This window comes from Trachemys scripta, chromosome 1 (genome assembly GCF_013100865.1).
Source record: "Trachemys scripta elegans isolate TJP31775 chromosome 1, CAS_Tse_1.0, whole genome shotgun sequence".
In the NCBI taxonomy this organism is placed as follows: Eukaryota; Metazoa; Chordata; order Testudines; family Emydidae; genus Trachemys; species Trachemys scripta.
This window is the reverse complement of record NC_048298.1, coordinates 2,751,594-2,768,665: the sequence shown is the minus strand read 5'-3', so window position 1 is coordinate 2,768,665 and position 17,072 is coordinate 2,751,594. Positions and strand designations below refer to the sequence as shown.

At 48.1% G+C, this 17,072-nt stretch overlaps 1 protein-coding gene across 1 annotated transcript in view; it reads left to right on the top strand.

The window, feature by feature from the left end:
• Positions 1-17,072, top strand: part of LOC117873474 (SH3 and multiple ankyrin repeat domains protein 3-like) — a 243,938-nt gene that overhangs the window by 167,201 nt on the left and 59,665 nt on the right. Inside the window, exon 9 of the mRNA XM_034762904.1 lies at positions 10,870-10,936. Within this exon, the coding sequence (XP_034618795.1) occupies positions 10,870-10,936 (67 nt within the window). The remainder of the gene's footprint in view (positions 1-10,869; positions 10,937-17,072) is intronic.

The following is a 17,072-nucleotide window of genomic DNA, read 5'->3' as shown; positions in this document are numbered from 1 at the left end:
TGAGCTGGCCAAGGCCCCGGCTCCACCTATTATGGCTCATTCCACAAGAGCTCAAGCTTCTTCAGTGGCATTTCTGGCCCAAGTGCCAATATAGGAGATCTGCAGAGCAGCTGCTTGGTCATGGGTGCATATGTTCACCTCTCACTACGCTATCACCCATCATGCCAGAGATGGTGCAGCCTTCAGCAGAGCGGTGCGCCAATCAGTGGTTCCTTGACTCTGACCCCTCCTCCAGCGTATAGCTTGGGAGTCACCTGATTGGAATTGACGTGAACAAGCACTTGAAGAAGAAAAAACGGTTACTCACATACTCGTAACTGTTCTTTGAGATGTGTTGTTCACGTCCATTCCAATACCCACCCTCCTTCCCCTCTGTCGGAGTAGCCGGCAAGAAGGAACGAAAGGGGTGTCAGGTTGGCTGGGTCATATATTGAGTGCCATAAAGGCGCCCCTCCAGGGGGCTCCACGGCCAACCTGATGGGTGTTGCTAAGGGAAATCTTTCCAACGATTGTGCATGCGGCACACGCACACCTGATTGGAATGGACGTGAACAACACATCTCAAAGAACAAAAGTTATGAGAAGGAGAGTAACCTTTTTTTTGAAGATGGTTTTCCTTATCGCAGTCATCTCTGCTGGGGAGTTAGTGAGCTCAGTGCATTAAGGGCTCCCCTGCCTGATGCTGTGGTCTAGGACAACGTGACAATGCTTCCTCGCTCTACACCTAAGGTGGTGTCCAACTTCCACCTTTCTCAGTATATTCCCTACTCTGTGTTCTTCCCAAGTCTCTATTAACATCCAGGGGACGCACATCTTCATATCCTAGATGTGAAATTATGCTCTGTTTTTAACTAGAGGAGACCAAGACCTTTAGAAAAAATGACAAGTAAATGCTGGGGGGATCCACTTATTTCCTAATAAAGGTATCACAGCGTATTAAAAATTTGTATAGAGCATTGTTCTGTCTGAGCTAGGGCGCCAGTTCTTCCCTCTGCGCTCCATTAGAGGCACTGCTCTGCAGCACTGGTGGCATGCCTAGATGTGTATTGCTGGTGGACACCTGCAAAGCAGCAAGCTTGCACCAAGCACTATTCTCTGGCCTTGGTTCTGATGCCTGTTTTGGAGAGAGAGGTGCTGCATTGCATAGTCCATTAAAGAACTGCTCGGCTACCTTCTATCTAGGGGGCACTACTCCCTAACTCCCACACGTGTGAAAGCCCAGAGGCCTCGAAGAAAGGGAGGTTAATTACCAGTAATTGTTCTTTGATAGTCACCTCTGTGCATTCATGCTTGCCCCCCACCAACTGCCCTACCTTGGAGTTCTGGATACAGTCAGGACCTGAGTTTATTCAGAGAGTGCCCCCCAACGTAGAATACAGTGCCACTGTTATGTACACGTGATCCCCCAACAAACACAGCTTTTGAAGGCACTTCCACAGTGCTACACCAGGGCACAGTATCCTACAAGCATGAGGGCAAAGGCGATGCTTGAAGCGTAGCAAGTACTGATAAGTAAGCTGTCTTCATTGCATGATCTTGCTACATGGCAGAGTTAAGGTTGTTTGGGTGTTTGTTTCTGTCCAGCTCTGCCATACCATTGCCTATCTGTGTCAAGCATGACTACAGTGAGGTTTCCTCTGTGAACCCGTGGGATTTAATGTCTGCTGATTTGTATTGTCTGTCCCAAGTGACCTGTGGTTTTCCCTCCTCTCTGAGGAAACTGCAGTGTCCTTTAGTGAAAATTCCCAGGAGGAACAGAGAGTGTGTCTACACAGCCACTTTCAGCACTAAAACTTTAGTTGTTCAGGGGATGTGAAAAAACACACCCCTGAGCAACAAAAGTTTTAGCGCTGAAAAGCACCAGTATAGACAGCGCTTTATCACCGGGAGCCGTGCTCCCGGTGATAAAGCTACCACCGCTCGTTCGGGGTGGTTAGTTTTTTATCACCGGGAGAACTCTCCCCCAGCAATAAAGCGTGACTACACTGCCCACGTCACAGTGCTGCCGCGGCCACGCTGTAACGTGGGAAGTGTAGACATACCCAGAGATGCGGCCCCCTTGACCATTCCAGATGTGTGGGAGAGGGAATAGTCCAGTGCAGAGCACAACTCAGTTTGCAGGGCCTGAGGAAATAGAGAGCAAAAACGCTAGTATAAATTATGAGGAGATTGAAAAATCCCTTCTAAGGAAATCCCTCTGTGACGCCAAAGCCACCGCTGCTGGCAGGGAGAGAAAGGCAGGACTGGGGGTGGCCTCAGTGGGTAGGTCTACACTGCAATTAGACACCTGTGGCTGGGCCCTGCCAGTTGACTCAGACTCGTGGGGCTCGGGCTGTGGAGCTGTTTAATTGTGGTGTAATCGTTCTGGCTCGGGCTGAAGCTCAGGCTCTGGGATCCTCCCACCTTGCAGGGTCCTAGAGCTCAGGCTCCCACCCAAGCCCAGACATCTACACTGTAGTTAAACAGTCTCTTAGCCTGAGCCTGCAAGCCCAAGTCAGCTGGCAGGAGCCAGCTGCGGGTTTCTAATTGCAGTGTAGACCTACCAATGGGAGCTGCCAGAAACCATCACAGCAACAAGTGTGGAGCAATTGGAGCAGCCCCGAAAGCATGGATAGAAAAGGTTCCCTAATATAGCCAGTGACTGGCATAATTGAGGAAGCTCATGCTGCCATGGGGGGAAACTCATCCTGCCACATGCCTGGCTGCCATGGGGGCCAGGGTCTGTCATTATTTCTTTCTGTAGACTAGAGTTTTCTGGTTTGATATTTGGGACCATTCAGTAAAAAGCTGCTGTGCTGCTTCTGCTAATAGGAAGTGAGATCCATAGTTTGCAGATGGTCTCTTAGTGCGTTACGCTTTGGCAGGACATTACAGTACTAGTGATAAATCCTGGGCTATTTTTATCCCAGGCCTGTATCAGCATATCTCCCATGGGGAGAGCAGCAGAGGCTGAGGGATCTTCTCATTCCTGTTACAGAATGGTCTGCGCACAGGTGAAACTGTGATGATTAATGTACATTGCAAATAGGCAGCAAACTGCAGTGGCAGCCTGACCACCGCATCCTTGCTGAATGGGAGCCACGTTTTGGGGACAGGAAATAGGCAGAAGAGGGGATTCAAGGAAAGGTGTGTCTCCAGTCAGTCCCCCAGGGTCTGTGCCCTGCCTCAGTGGTGGGGAGAGGTACCTCATGCACAGGGGTAGCATCAGCTTCAAACAGCATGCCTTCACTTGCAGGTAAACATCCTCACAGACACAGTGCAACCCTGAGCTGCAGCGCTCTGTGTTATTCCAGCCCTGGGGTCTGTGCCCCTCCTCACAGGGTCAGGAATGGGGTGCATTGGCTGACCTGGGGAAGGGTTGGAATAGCAGAGTGGGCGGCAGCAGCAGAACCAAGCTGGAGTAAAAGGTGTCTGAGGGTCCTGAAGCTGTGCATGGGCAAAGCTCGAGGAGTGCTTAAGAACGTAAGAACGGCCGTTCTGGGTCAGACCAAAGGTCCATCCAGCCCAGTGTCCTGTCTGCCGACAGTGGCCAATGCCAGGTGCCCCAGAGGGAGTGAACCTAACAGGCAATGATCAAGTGATCTCTCTCATGCCATCCATCTCCATCCTCTGACAGACAGAGGCTAGGGACACCATTCCTTACCCGTCCTGGCTAATAGCCATTAATGGACTTAACTTCCATGAATTTATCCAGTTCTCTTTTAAGGTTTGGGTTTGAATAGTAGAGGATCCCGCAGGTTGGGTGTCCCATAGTCTAGCAAAGCTGTGTGTGGAGTGGCTCGTGCCATTCCCGCCTCCACTGAATCTGGCTTAAATCCCAGAGCTGCTGGCCTCTCCCTGCCGCATAGCTACATTTGAATGGCTCCTTCTGTTCTTGGCCCCTTCCTAGGGTTGCATGGGCGCATCCTCACCTTTGGCTTGTCCTGAGGTCTGGATGCCTGGGCCCCTGTATTGTGTGAAAGCAGTTAGCCTTTAGGGGGCTTGGCCTCAGGCATGGATCTGAGCCTTCTCTTCCTGGCATTAGATACAGACCCCCTTGCCCAAATGTCCTTGTTTCATTGATTGGAAGTGCAAGGGACAGCTCCTTTTGGGGCTTGGGAGCCAATACATCACAGTGATCCTACAGGCCAGTGGGAGGGGAAAGAATGTGCAGTCCCCAGTGGGAGGGAAAATGGTGGTTAGATTGGAAGAAAGAATTAGGAGCTTCACAGAGAAGATCAAGTATCAGGGGGTAGCCGTGTTAGTCTGTATCTACAAAAACAACAAGGAGTCTGGTGGCACCTTAAAGACTAACAGATTTATTTGGGCACAGAGAAGATCAAGCACCCTATTCCAAATCTCATGAAATAAGCCAGCTGTCCTGTGCTAGGAATCCTTTCTTAAAGTCACTGCAGACATTATTGATCTCACTGCAGTAACAGAGACATCAAAGGCTGCTCAAAGGCCATGTCTCACTGGATTTGGTCCTCTTTGCAATATGGCTGTAAAATCTGTCATTTTGGATTCCAGAAAATAGGCCATGGTGCAATTCTATAAAATGCTACCCTTTTACTCTGTGTAGAACATACAGGAATATCAAGGGCATGAGAAATATGAAGGCTTAGCTCTTGGAATGCCTTTACAGCCCCTACCAAAGGATGACTTAAATCCACAGATGCTGAGGAACTCTCCTTCCTGCTATGCCTACCCCCATGCCCTTTCTCATAAGACACTGGTTGGGTGAGATCCATCTGAAAGCAATACACCAGGTTTTGCAGTCACATTCAGTGGAATTGGTTTGTATTCTCCCAGTGTTCTTCTCTCAAGGAAGCGTTGCATGTTAACGCTAAGTGCCATCATCCTCTCCCTTCTTTGCCAGGACTAGATTGAGCACTGTACCTTTGGAATCTATCCTTACATATCTCAATAAAGCTCTGCAAATTGAATACTGGGATAGTACCTCCTCTCAGCTGCTTCCCTTATCTTCACCAAGCATCCAGGAATGTTGTCTGCTCATCTTTGTCAGCAAGGTCTCTTGGGTGACATGCAAGTTCAATATGTGAAGGGCTGAGCCAGGTTTTTGAAGACCCCTTCTCTTGTGGAGGAAGCTAAAGCTCAGCGTAAGTTTATGAATATCTTTCTTGGAGCTTACAGAGAGACTCCCTGGAGTCTGTGCTGCAGAGCACTTTCGATTTGCCTGCTCTGAAAGTATTGTCTGGAAATGTAGAAAGTTACCAAGCCAGTCATTACCCACCTGAAATTCAGTCACATCCTGCCTCTGAATTTCAGGCTTATAACCTCTAGCATGGCAGCCTCCTTCTTTGTCAGTTTAAAAAGGTGACCTTGCCGTGCTTAGCTAAAATGGCTCTATACAGCAAGTTGGGCCAAGCTTAGGAGAATTGTGTGTGTTCCTCTGCCTGTCTGTTAATCTCTGCTATCGGGGCCTGTCCCTCAGAACGGGCTCCAACTGTTTCCTTTTTTCCACCCAGCACTGGTATTTGGAAGAGATTCCTCCAATCCTGGCTGGGGAGCTCATAGAACCTGGTCTCTTAAACGATGTCTTTGCTGAGAAAGGAAAAATGGCAGAGATTCTTACAGGCAATATGGAATCAGCAAGTGGAAAAGAGACAGAGGGAATAATGCATATGAAATCCAATAACCCTGTAAGCTGTTCTGTGGCAGGGCAGGAAAACCTTTTAACGGACAACCTGATTTGCAGATATTTCCATCAACATGAGTGGTGTTGGAAGGAGTCAGTGGTGAATCAGATTTTCCTCTTGTTTTATGAAGAAGTGAGCCGGGCTTGAGGAGCCCATTCAGATGCCTTTGTGCTCTGTTTGCCCTGAGGTCTCCTTTTTGCTTCTCCCTTATTTCTTCTGCTCCCTTCAGTGCTTCCAAAAGTGAAGCAAGAGATGGTTCATTTAATTGTGGTGGCCCTAGCTTGGGCAGACACTGGTGTTCAGATTTCTTTTGCAAATAAGTTACTTTGGATATCACCAGTGTCCCCAGTTTCATCTTGGAAGAAGCAGCTCACTCTGCACTGAAATCTAAGGTCCCTTCTCCCAGTGAGTTGGATCTTGGCACCTTAATGGATGAGAATTTGGACTGCTCAGGAGAACTCTGTCAGGTTTCACTGGCATCTTTAAACCAGGGTGTCCAAAGCGTGGCTCTGTGTCCCTTGAGGGTGACTGTATTAAGGAGAAAATTTGAAAGTGTTCTCCCTAGTACCTTTCTGTAGGGACTAGGGCATGAGTGGGTCAGGCCTCAGGGTTAGAGAGTCAGGAGCTAGGAACCAGAGCCGGGGACAGAGCCAGAGTCAGAAGTCAAGCCAAGGGTCAAAGCCGTAGTCATCATCAGGGGTAGGACTCTAGATTCATCTGATCTCTTCTGACAGATTGCGCCACATCCCTAGCCTTTCGACCGAGAACGCTTTATCCCCAGCTCTCAGGTGCTTTGTCTAGGCTTTGTGATTGAATTCAGTCTTTGATGTAACAGGGCCTGAGCCATTAATTGCTTTGAAAATTAGGACCAAAGCCTTAAACTGGCCTCAGAAGCTGACCAGGAGTCAATGGAGGGACTTGAGCACAGGCTGGATGTGCTCATGGTGGTCTAGGCCATGGAGGAGGCAGGCAGCTGCCTCCTGTGCCAGCTGGAGCCTCTACATCATCTTCAATTTAATGCTAGTTACAGGGAATTACAGTAATCCAGCCGGTGGGTGACAAATGCATATTGTACTGTAGCCAGGCCCTCATTCAGGAGGGAGGGACGAAGTTTTTTGGTGAGCTGCAGGTGGAAGAAGCATTTTTAGTCACTGGTCATCCAAGCTAAGTGAGGAGTCAAATAGGACTCTGAGGCTTTGCAACACTCTGATGAGTGGGGGCTGTGCAGTGTCAACGAAAGGTGGAACTGTGGCTTGGCCAGCTCTTCAGAGCATTTCCTTTTCTGATCAGCATCACTTGGGTCGTTCCTGGGGTCAGCTTGAGCCAGGTGCTCTGTATCCGAGAGCTGATCTCATGCAGGGAGGCAAGGCTGGAGGCTGGTGTGGGGGGTCAGGTTTCAGAAGAGAACTAGATTGGTGCGGGCCCAGAGGTGCAGATATACAGATCTGGGACTGATGAGCAGGGACCAACAGCAGAGCCTCATCATAAAGCTCTGTTTCTAACACCTCTGCCTGTTTGCAGCATCTCTTATTGCTAATTAAACACCTGTCTCTTGTTCTTCAAAGAAGCTGCCTTTGCATATTTAAACTCCTTGCCTATCTTCCCCTATTCCTTAGAGGTTTTCTGTATCTGTGGACTCTGGTGTTCCTGTGAAGGAACTGAAGGAATTGAGGCTGTACCTTTCTTGGGCACTTAATGTTCATTGCCACACAACAGCATTTGTGCAGTCCCCCTAGTCACACGTTCCCAGAAAGTTCCAGCATCTTGTGTAGCAGGGGGTACCTTTCCCAGGAGGGTATATGCAACGACAACCACCCAGAAAGAACTATAGTTACTGGTATACCTTTGTGTGTGTACCCAACAGTCTGTCGGGGCATCATTTGCTTGGGATTTGAACATCATTCTGACTTGGCTCATGGGTTTTATCCTTTAAACTTTTCACAGACTTTGCTTTTTTATCACCTATCTCTGAAGATAGCATTTCTGGTGGCAATAACATGCGCCTGAACTGTGAGAGTGATTCAGCATCTCGTGGTTCGTGTGCCCATTACAAGTGATTACAAGGATAAAATTGTTATGACCTAAATTCTTGCTCAGAGTGCTGTCAAACTTTCATCTACAGCAAACAGTTATCCAGCCAATGTTGGTTCTGAAGCGATTTAGGCCAGACTATATAACTGGTTTTTTAGATGAGGGAAATGCAGATCTAATATACTTGGACTTCAGTAAAGCATTTAACCTAGTACCACACAGGAAATTATTAGTTAAATTAGAGAAGATGGGGATCAGTACAAGAATTGTACGGTGGATAAGGGACTGGCTAAAGGGAGATAGCAAGGAGTTGTGCTAAAAGATGAACTGTTGGACTGGAGAAAGGTTACTAGTGGAGTTCTTCTAGTCGGTCTCGGAACCAATCTTATTCAATATTTTTATGAATGACCTTAACACAAACAGTAGGAGTGTGCTGATATTTGCTGATGATACGAAGTTGGGAGGCACCATCAATACACAGGAGGATCAGAACGTTACAGGGGGATCTGGGTGACTTTGAAGACCTGGAATGACAGAAATGGGATGAAATTCAGTAGTACAAAATTCAAGGTCATGCACTTGGGTCTAATAAGAATTTCTGCTACAAGTTGGGTGCCCTTCAGTTGGAAGTTACAGAAAAGGAGAGAAACCTGGGTGTGGAGGTCAATCAGTGGATGACTCTGAGCCACCAATGTGATGCAGCTGTGAAAAAAGGCAAATGCGATCCTAGGGTGTATCAGGTGAGGCATTTCCAGGAGAGAGAGAGAGAGAGAGAGTGTAATGCCATCATACAAGATACTGGTAAAACCTCATTTGGAATACTGTGTACAATCCTGGGCACCCATGTTCAAGAAAGATGAATTTAAACTGGACCAGGTGCAGAGAAGAGCTACTAGGATGATCAGGGGAATGGAAGGCCTGTCTTAAGAGAGAAGAGTGGAGGAGGTTGGCTTGTTTAGCCTGACAAACAGAAAACTGGGCGGGGGGAGGTGTGAATCTGATCGGTCTCGATAAACGGGGGGTAAACACCAGGGAGGGTGATGAGCTATTGAAGCTGAAGGGCAGTGTTGGCAGAACCATAGGTACTAACTTTTCTTTTTCCCTGGGGGTGTTCCACCCCCTCTCTACCCCGAGGCCCTGCACCTACTTTGCTCCCTCTCCGAGGCCCTGCTCACTGTGCCTCTTCCCGGCCCCACTTCTCCCCTCCCCGAACAAACTCACGCTGGAACAAACCCCAAACAAACCTGGCCATGAACAAACTCAGGCTGGAAATTAGAAGCAGGTTTCTAACCATCAGAGGAGCGAGGTTCTGGGGCAGCCTTCCAGTATGAGTTGTGGGGGCAAACAACTTAATTAGTTTTAAGAGAGAGCAGGACGAATGCAAGAGTATGACTGTATGACAGGACTGTTGATGATAGTAGGGGTCAAGGCTCAATAGTTCTGGGGCTCACTTTCAGCTTATGCCTTACATTCCTAACAATCTCATGCTTTAGGGCTGAGATTGTTCACTGCAGGGGTCATGAAGGGATCCTCTGGCCAATGCATCCTGGTGGTTTCTGTCTCCTTCCTCTGAAGCATCAGGAATGGCCCCGTGTGGAGATGGGATACTGGACTGAGTGGTCTAGTGCTCTCAGATGGCAATGAGCATTCTCTTTCTCAGGTGTGTGGCTGGCTGGCTCTTGCCCACATGCTCAGAGTCTCACGGATTGTCATATGTGGGGTTGGGAAGGAATTGTCCCCCAGGTCAGACTGGCGGTGATCTTGGAGCTTTTTCCCCATCCTCTACACATGTGGGTGTGGGTCACTGCCAGGTTATCTGCGTATATGTCACTTAATCATTTCCCTGCCATTGCAGTGGCCTCAGGCACGGGTGCCCTGTGGTCCCTCCTGTTCTCTCCCTGTGGCACGGCACAGTCTCGTCTCCTGAGGGCTGTGATGCTTTGGTCTGATTTTGGCTGTAGGGTTTAGTGTGCAGAAGCTGGGTGGGGTTGGTGGCCTGTGATGTACAGGAGATCAGACTGGATGATCTGGTGGTCCCTCTGGCCTTATGCTCTCTGACTCTGTGTAAAGGGGACTGTAAATTACTCCCATGGGCAGGATTAAGCCTTTTTGCAAATCATCCTAGTGGGTTGTTGCATGTGGAGATAAGTCTAACGAGCAAGAGATTTTTGGCCCAAAGGCTATTTAAACAGATGACATTTTATGTTCAGACTTATTACAGCCAGAAAGGGTTGCAGGTACCAGATGTTAGGACTCGCTGTGCTAGGGCAGTACCAACTCTGGCAGCTTGTCTTTATAATGCTTTAATAGTCTGAATGTGTAAGACGGCTCTACATAAAGTTCAATTCATACCTTTCCTCTACGGTCTCAATTGGATGCTCATTTCTGGAGACTAGTCCTTCACTTGCTGTCTACTTAATCACATATTAGCCCTCCTGAGGATTGCTAGTGGTGTCTAGTTTCCCAGGAGTGAGGATGAGTAGCAGCAATTCCTTGAAGGAGAAAAAGGGATCCTAACTAGTCACTAGAATTCTCTGCATGGGTTTCCTGTTCAGATCGACATTCAACCTCTCTTCTTTCCTTGCTCCTTTGAGTATTATGAGAATCTTTGCCATACTACAAGCTGGTTAATGGGCAGAGCTTTATTTAATCTTGGTTTAGAGTGTTATGGCCATTATCTGGAGCAGGCTGCCCCCAACAGCTACCTGCTTTGAAATGGTTCCAGGGTCTGCACAGCTTGGAACAAGTATAACACAGGTCTGTGGCTTTGCCAAGGCAAGTCCTGCAGAGAGTTCAGTTACTGGTAAATAACCGAGAGTAAATGTTTTCCTAACAAGCTCCAGGCGTGAGAATTTTTCAGCAGCAACTACAAGCCCCGAATTTAATCCCCAGTTAGTAGTGGAAGCATCACCACTCAACCTCCTCTGAGCTCTGCGTTCTCTGCCACCTTCTGAGTGTAGGAGTCATTGCAGGAGGAATGTGGGTCGCTGTTGGCACCAGGATGCTACCTCAAAGGTGCTGGCTGTGTACACTACTTTTGGGCCAAGCCAGGAGGAGTGCTGGTTGTGGCAGTGCGCCATAGCAAATGGCTGTTGCTAGCCCATGTGGTATAGCAGTTTCCTCTGTGCTAGCAGGCCTGGTCTTTCCTGGGGAATAGTGCAGCTCAGAATCATTCACTCCTCCCTTCCTCTCTTTTCAGGTGGCCATCATTGCAGGAAATTTTGAACTGGCTGAAATCATCAAAACCCACAAAGAGTCTGACGTTGGTGAGTTTGGCCTTTCACCCTATTTTCCCCTCTTATCTCACTTCAGGTCCTGCGATATTTCCGTGGTTCTCATTTCCCAGTGCTGCCTAGGGAAACCAATGGAGCTACTGTAACGGGGGTCTGGCACTCCCTGTGGGTTTTGGGTGCTGGGACTTGCGTGGGTGGTTGCTGTGGGGGTGTTTGTGCTGTCCATGGGGATAGGGGAAGGGTTGACTGTGTCAGTCTGTGTGGCAGCCTAAACTGTCACTGTTTGTGGTTAGTATGTTTGGTGGACTGTTTACTCTGGCTGTTTTGGTTGCTGTACCAAAGAGTATAAACAGACTGTCGGGCATTTAGCAAGTTGGACTGTCTCTCCAAAACTCTGTTTTTCAATTCCACATCCTCTCTTGTGTGCTTGGGGCAGTTAGTCCCCACAGGGAATCGCTCATGCTAAAGCCCTGCAGCTGGACTCGGTGCAGGGGAGAGGAATGCTGCCCACCTCAGGCCACCATTGCTGGGCTGCTGTTGCTGCAGCAGCCTCCATTCTAGTTGCACTCACCCAGGGCTCTTGCCTCACTTACGCAGGGAATGTGCCAAGTCCTGGGGGGAGGGATAGCTCAGTGGTTTGAGCATCGGCCTGCTAAACCCAGGGTTGTGAGTCCAGTCCTTGAGGGGGCCACTTAGGGATCTGGGGCAAAAAAAATCTGTCGGGGGATTGGTTCTGCTTTGAGCAGGGGACTAGATGACCTCCTGAGGTCCCTTCCAACCCTGATATTCTATGATTCACTGGGGCATCCCCATTCCTTGCAATATCTGTGCAGCCCTACACAGAGAACCCCTGCAGAGCTGAGCTCAATACTCTGCATAAAGCCAGGCCCCATGCTGAACTTCCTCTAGTTCTCTCCCTGAGAAATCCTCCCCCTGAGAGAGAGAGACGGGTGGCGCCGGAGTCCTTTAGAGCAATGGAGGAGCTGATAGGCTTTACTCGTGGGAGAGGGTTAACTCCACACAGTGGGTCAAATGCCTGCTCTGAGCAGAGGGCGCAGGGGTGTCCCGGCAAAAGGAGATGCAGTGCTGGACTTCCTGGAGTATGGACCTTCAAGTAGATGTTCAAGCAAATACGAGCTTGCATCATCTGTGAAAAGGAGTGTTAATGCTGCCAAAGGGCCTCGGGGAAAGCTGAAGTCTTCCTATAAGTATATCAAGCAGAAGTACTGGCAAGAAAGCAAACACAATAATGAATGACGAAGAGATTGCATTCATGATTATTATAGAATGGCTGAGCTACTGAACTGCTTTATTAAATCTCTTTCTGTTGAGAAAAGATGTAGGAAATCATCTGATTAATTAAGAAGAAAACGCTGACTTTGTATGTACTGTATGGCTGCTGATATGAAGTAGGTCAGATAATACTTGGGATACTGAACATACACAAACCAGCAGGTCCAGATGGCATGCACCTGCAAGTCAAGGGAATTAGCTAATGAACTTTCCAAACACTAGAAATTATTTTTTAAACATCCATTGAGAACTGGGAAGATACCAAAGGATTAGAAAAACGCAAAGATGGTGTTGATCATGAAGAAAGGGGGAGAGCATGAACCGGCTAGTTATCATCTCATTTGCCTACTATCAATGTCTAGTAAGGTAATGGAACATATACTAAAAGAAAGAAAAGTTCACTGCGTTTCTAGGTTAATGGAGTCCTGAGCAATAAGAGCAGGAACTTACAAAGGATAATTTTTGAATAATGCTTCTACAGGTCCCCGCTGTCAGGGCTGCACATGCCTGGCTGTGTGCCAAGAACTGTCAGTGGAGCTGTGAACACAAGCCGTGGACCTCACAAATGAGACCCGCCATGTATGGCAGTAAAAGGGGTCATGATCAGCAATCATCTCTGTAACTTTCTGCGACTGGACACTCTCCCAGCTCAGAACCCATCAGGCTGTTCTCTAGGTTCTTATTTTCTTTTTTAGAGAGATTCAGCCCCTTGAATTTGATTTGTACACCTTTGATCTGGGGCAGGGCAGTGTAGAGTTCAAGGTAGAGGAGAGGGGAACTGTTTATTTCACCAGATTCACTGGGGTTGAAGCTGCTTCTACTGAAAATGTGTCTGTGACTCCAGGTGAAGCTGGTTGGTTCTGATCCTGTCAGCTCATCTTTCTTGGCATGGACGGCTTGAAATCCTCTGACAGTGGATATGCCCTGTGAGGAAAGGGATCTTTGCAGACACTATTGATTCATAGATTCATAGATTCTAGGACTGGAAGGGACCTCAAGAGGTCATCGAGTCCAGTCCCCTGCCCGCATGGCAGGACCAAATACTGTCTAGACCATCCCTGATAGACATTTATCTCACCTACTCTTAAATATCTCCAGAGATGGAGATTCCACAACCTCACTAGGCAATTTATTCCAGTGTTTAACCACCCTGACAGTTAGGAACTTTTTCCTAATGTCCAACCTAGACCTCCCTTGCTGCAGTTTAAACCCATTGCTTCTTGTTCTATCCTTAGAGGCTAAGGTGAACAAGTTTTCTCCCTCCTCTTTATGACACCCTTTTAAATACCTGAAAACTGCTATCATGTCCCCTCTCAGTCTTCTCTTTTCCAAACTAAACAAACCCAGTTCTTTCAGCCTTCCTTCATAGGTCATGTTCTCAAGACCTTTAATCATTCTTGTTGCTCTTCTCTGGACCCTTTCCAATTTCTCCACATCTGTTTTAAAATGTGGTGCCCAGAACTGGACACAATACTCCAGCTGAGTAGTTGGGCTAGTTTGTCTTTTCTGTCACACTCTTTGAGGGTCTGCAGAAGAGGAGAGGTGGGAATTGGGACTGCTCTCTTCTCTCCGGTTGGTTAGAACTGAGAGGCTGGATTGTACATAGAATCTCGTCACTCCCAACATGATCACTGTCCAGGTTCCCTCCGCACTATCGATACATTGGATTGTGGAGGAAGTGCTGCCCTCACCTGAACTGCGACCTTCAATGACACAGCACAGAGGTGAAGATATAACTTCTTATTCCCTTGATTCCCCTCATTTAAGGGGTGTGTGTGTGTGGTGGGGCGGGGGAGAGGGAGAGAGATTTATAGAATCATAGAAATCTAGGGCAGGAAAGAACCTTGAGAAGTTATCAAGTCCAGCTCTCTGCACTGAGGCAGGACCAATAAACCTAGACCATTGGTTCTCAACCCCGGCCCAATCAGCATACAGCTGCAACCTATGTGATATCCTCAGGGCCATAAATGTAGTATATATATTGCGTGGATGCGGCCCACGTAACACATAGAGAGCTGCGTATATGGCCCACAATGGTAAATATATTGAGAACCACTGACCTAAAACAATCTGTTTGTCTAGCCTGTACTTAAAATCCTCCAGTTAGTTAGTTAAACAGATATTAAAAGGTACAGTGCCAAAAGTGAAATCCCTGCAAGCTACATGTAAACTTTTTAAAGACACCATAATAGAGGCTAAACTTAAATGTATACCCCAAATTAAAAAACATAGTAAGAGAACCAAAAAGGTGCCACTATGGCTAACAACAAAGTAAAACAAGCAGTGAGAGGCAAAAAGGCATAATTTTAAAAATGGAAGTTAAAGTCTAGGAATGAGGAATGAGGAAAATAGAAAGGAGTTTAAACTCTGGCAAGTGAAGTGTAAAAATATAATTCTGCGGGCCAAAAAAGAATATGGAGAACAGCTAGCCAAAGACTCAAAAAGTAATAGCAAAAATTTTTTTAAAGTACATCAGAAGCAGGAAGCCTGCTAAACAACCAATGGGGCCACTGGATGATTGAGATGCTAAAGGAGCACACAAGGACGATAAGGCCATTGTGGAGAAACTAAATTAATTCTTTGCATTGGTCTTCATGGCTGAGGATGTGAGGGAGATTCCAAAACCTGAGCCATTCTTTTTAGGTGACAAATCTGAGTAATTGTCACAGATTGAGGTGTCATTAGAGAAAGTTTTGGAACAATTTAATAAATGTAACAGTAATAAGTCACCAGGACCAGATGGTATTCACCCAAGAGTTCTGAAGGAACTCAGACGTGAAATTGAAGAACTACTAACTGAAGGATCGCTAATGTGATGCCAATTTTTAAAAAGGGCTCCAGAGCTAATCCCAGCAATTACAGGCTGATAAACCTGACTATATTAAAGAACAGAATTATCAGACACACAGATGACCATTTGTTGGGGAACAGTCAACATAGTTTTTGTAAAGGGAAATCGTGCCTCGTCAATCTATTAGAATTCTTTGAGGGGGTCAACAAGCATGTGGACAAGGGAGATCCAGTGGATATAGTGTACTTAGATTTTCAGAAAGCCTTTGACAAGGTTCCTCACCAAAGACTCTTAAGCAAAGTAAGCTGTCATGGGATAAGAGGGAAGGTCCTCTCATGAATTGGTAACTGGTTAAGATATAGGAAACAAAGGGTAGGAATAAATGGTAAGTTTTCAGAATGGAGAGTGGTAAATAGTGGTGTCCTCCAGGGGTCTGTACTAGGACCAGTCCTATTCAACATATTCATAAATTAACTGGAAAAAGGGATAAACAGTGAGGTGCCAAAATTTTAAGTCCAAAGCAGACTGCAAAGAGCTACAAAGGTATCTCACAAAACTGGGTGAATGGGCAACAAAATGGCAGATGAAATTCAGTGTTGATAAATGCAAAGTAATGCACATCGGAAAACATAATCCTCACTATACATATAAAATGATGGGGTCTAATTTAGCTGTTACCACTCAAGAAAAAGGTCTTGGAGTCAAGAAAGAGATCTTGGAGTCATTGGATAGTTCTCTGAAAACATCCATTCAATGTGCAGTGCCAGTCAAAAAAGCTAACTGAAATTTGGGAATCATTAAGAAAGGTATAGATAATAAGACAGAAAATATCATATTGCCTCTATATAAATCCATGGTATGCTCACATCTTGAATACTGCGTGCAGATGTGGTCACCCCATCTCAAAAAAGATATATTGGAATTGGAAAAGGTTCAGAAAAGGGCAACAAAATGATTAGGCTTCCGTATGAGGAGAGATTAATAAGATTGGGAATTCTCAGCTTGGAAAAGAGGTGACTAAGGAGGGATATGATAGAGGTCTTGTAGTGAGTCGGTGTGGCTCCCCTCCTGCCCAGAAGAGGGAGCCCCCGTGCAGGCACCGGAGTGGGTGGAGCCACCGCCGCCTGTTCCCGCCCCCCGGAAGTCAAGGGGCGGGACAGGAAGTATAAAGGCCGGTCACCAGAGCTCAGTCAGCCGCCAGCCACCACAGAGAGCAGACGTGCGGCTGGGAGCTCCCGGCTGGGAGACCTCCGAGGCCAGGGCCCTGACTGGCCAGAGCTACCCCGGGCCCGCTACGAGGAGGAGCCGCCGGAGCCCGTCCGCTCCTGTCGCTGGGAGGAACCCTGGGAACCGCCCCACACTAACACCGAGGGCGAGACCGCACCAGAACCCCTCCGCCCCTGCTGCTACCCGGAGGAGCCGCCCGAGTGCCGTTGGCCGGATTTCCCGGCAGAGCTACCGGACCTGCCACCAAGCCCTGGCCACGAGGAGCCCATGCAGATGGACTGGCCCGAGCCCGGTGTGACAAACGAGGTAGGCTCTGAGGGGGATCTTGGAAGTAGCCCGGGGGTAGCCGACCCCGGTCCGGCTGCAAACGAATGTGAGCCAATGTCAGTGTGTTGGGGTCTGGATACCCCACTGACCAGCAGCGGCAGTAACCGCTGCTAGGGCCCCGGGCTGGAACGCAGTGGAGTGGGTGGGCCTGCGTTCCCCCCTGCCACCCCGCTCACGGGTGGCAGGCTTCCCCCTCACCCAACGCTCGGCTGTAGGAGCCTAGGCGTACCTTACCTGTTTGCTTGCTCAGCCCCTGCTACCAAGGGCCTGAGCTCTAACTGTGTGTGCCCCGCCCTGATCCAGGGCCTGGGCTCTTTGACTGTTTGCTTGCTCAGCCCCTGCACCAGAGGGCCTGAGGCTTGAACTAACTGTTGTCGGCTCCGCCCCTGCACCAGAGGGTCTGAGCCTGGAACTAACTGTTGTCGGCTCCGCCCCTGCACCAGAGGGCCTGAGCCTGGAGCTAACTGCTGTCGGCTCAGTCCCTGCACCAGAGGGCCTGAGCCCCGAACTCCCGGTTGTCTGCTCAGCCCC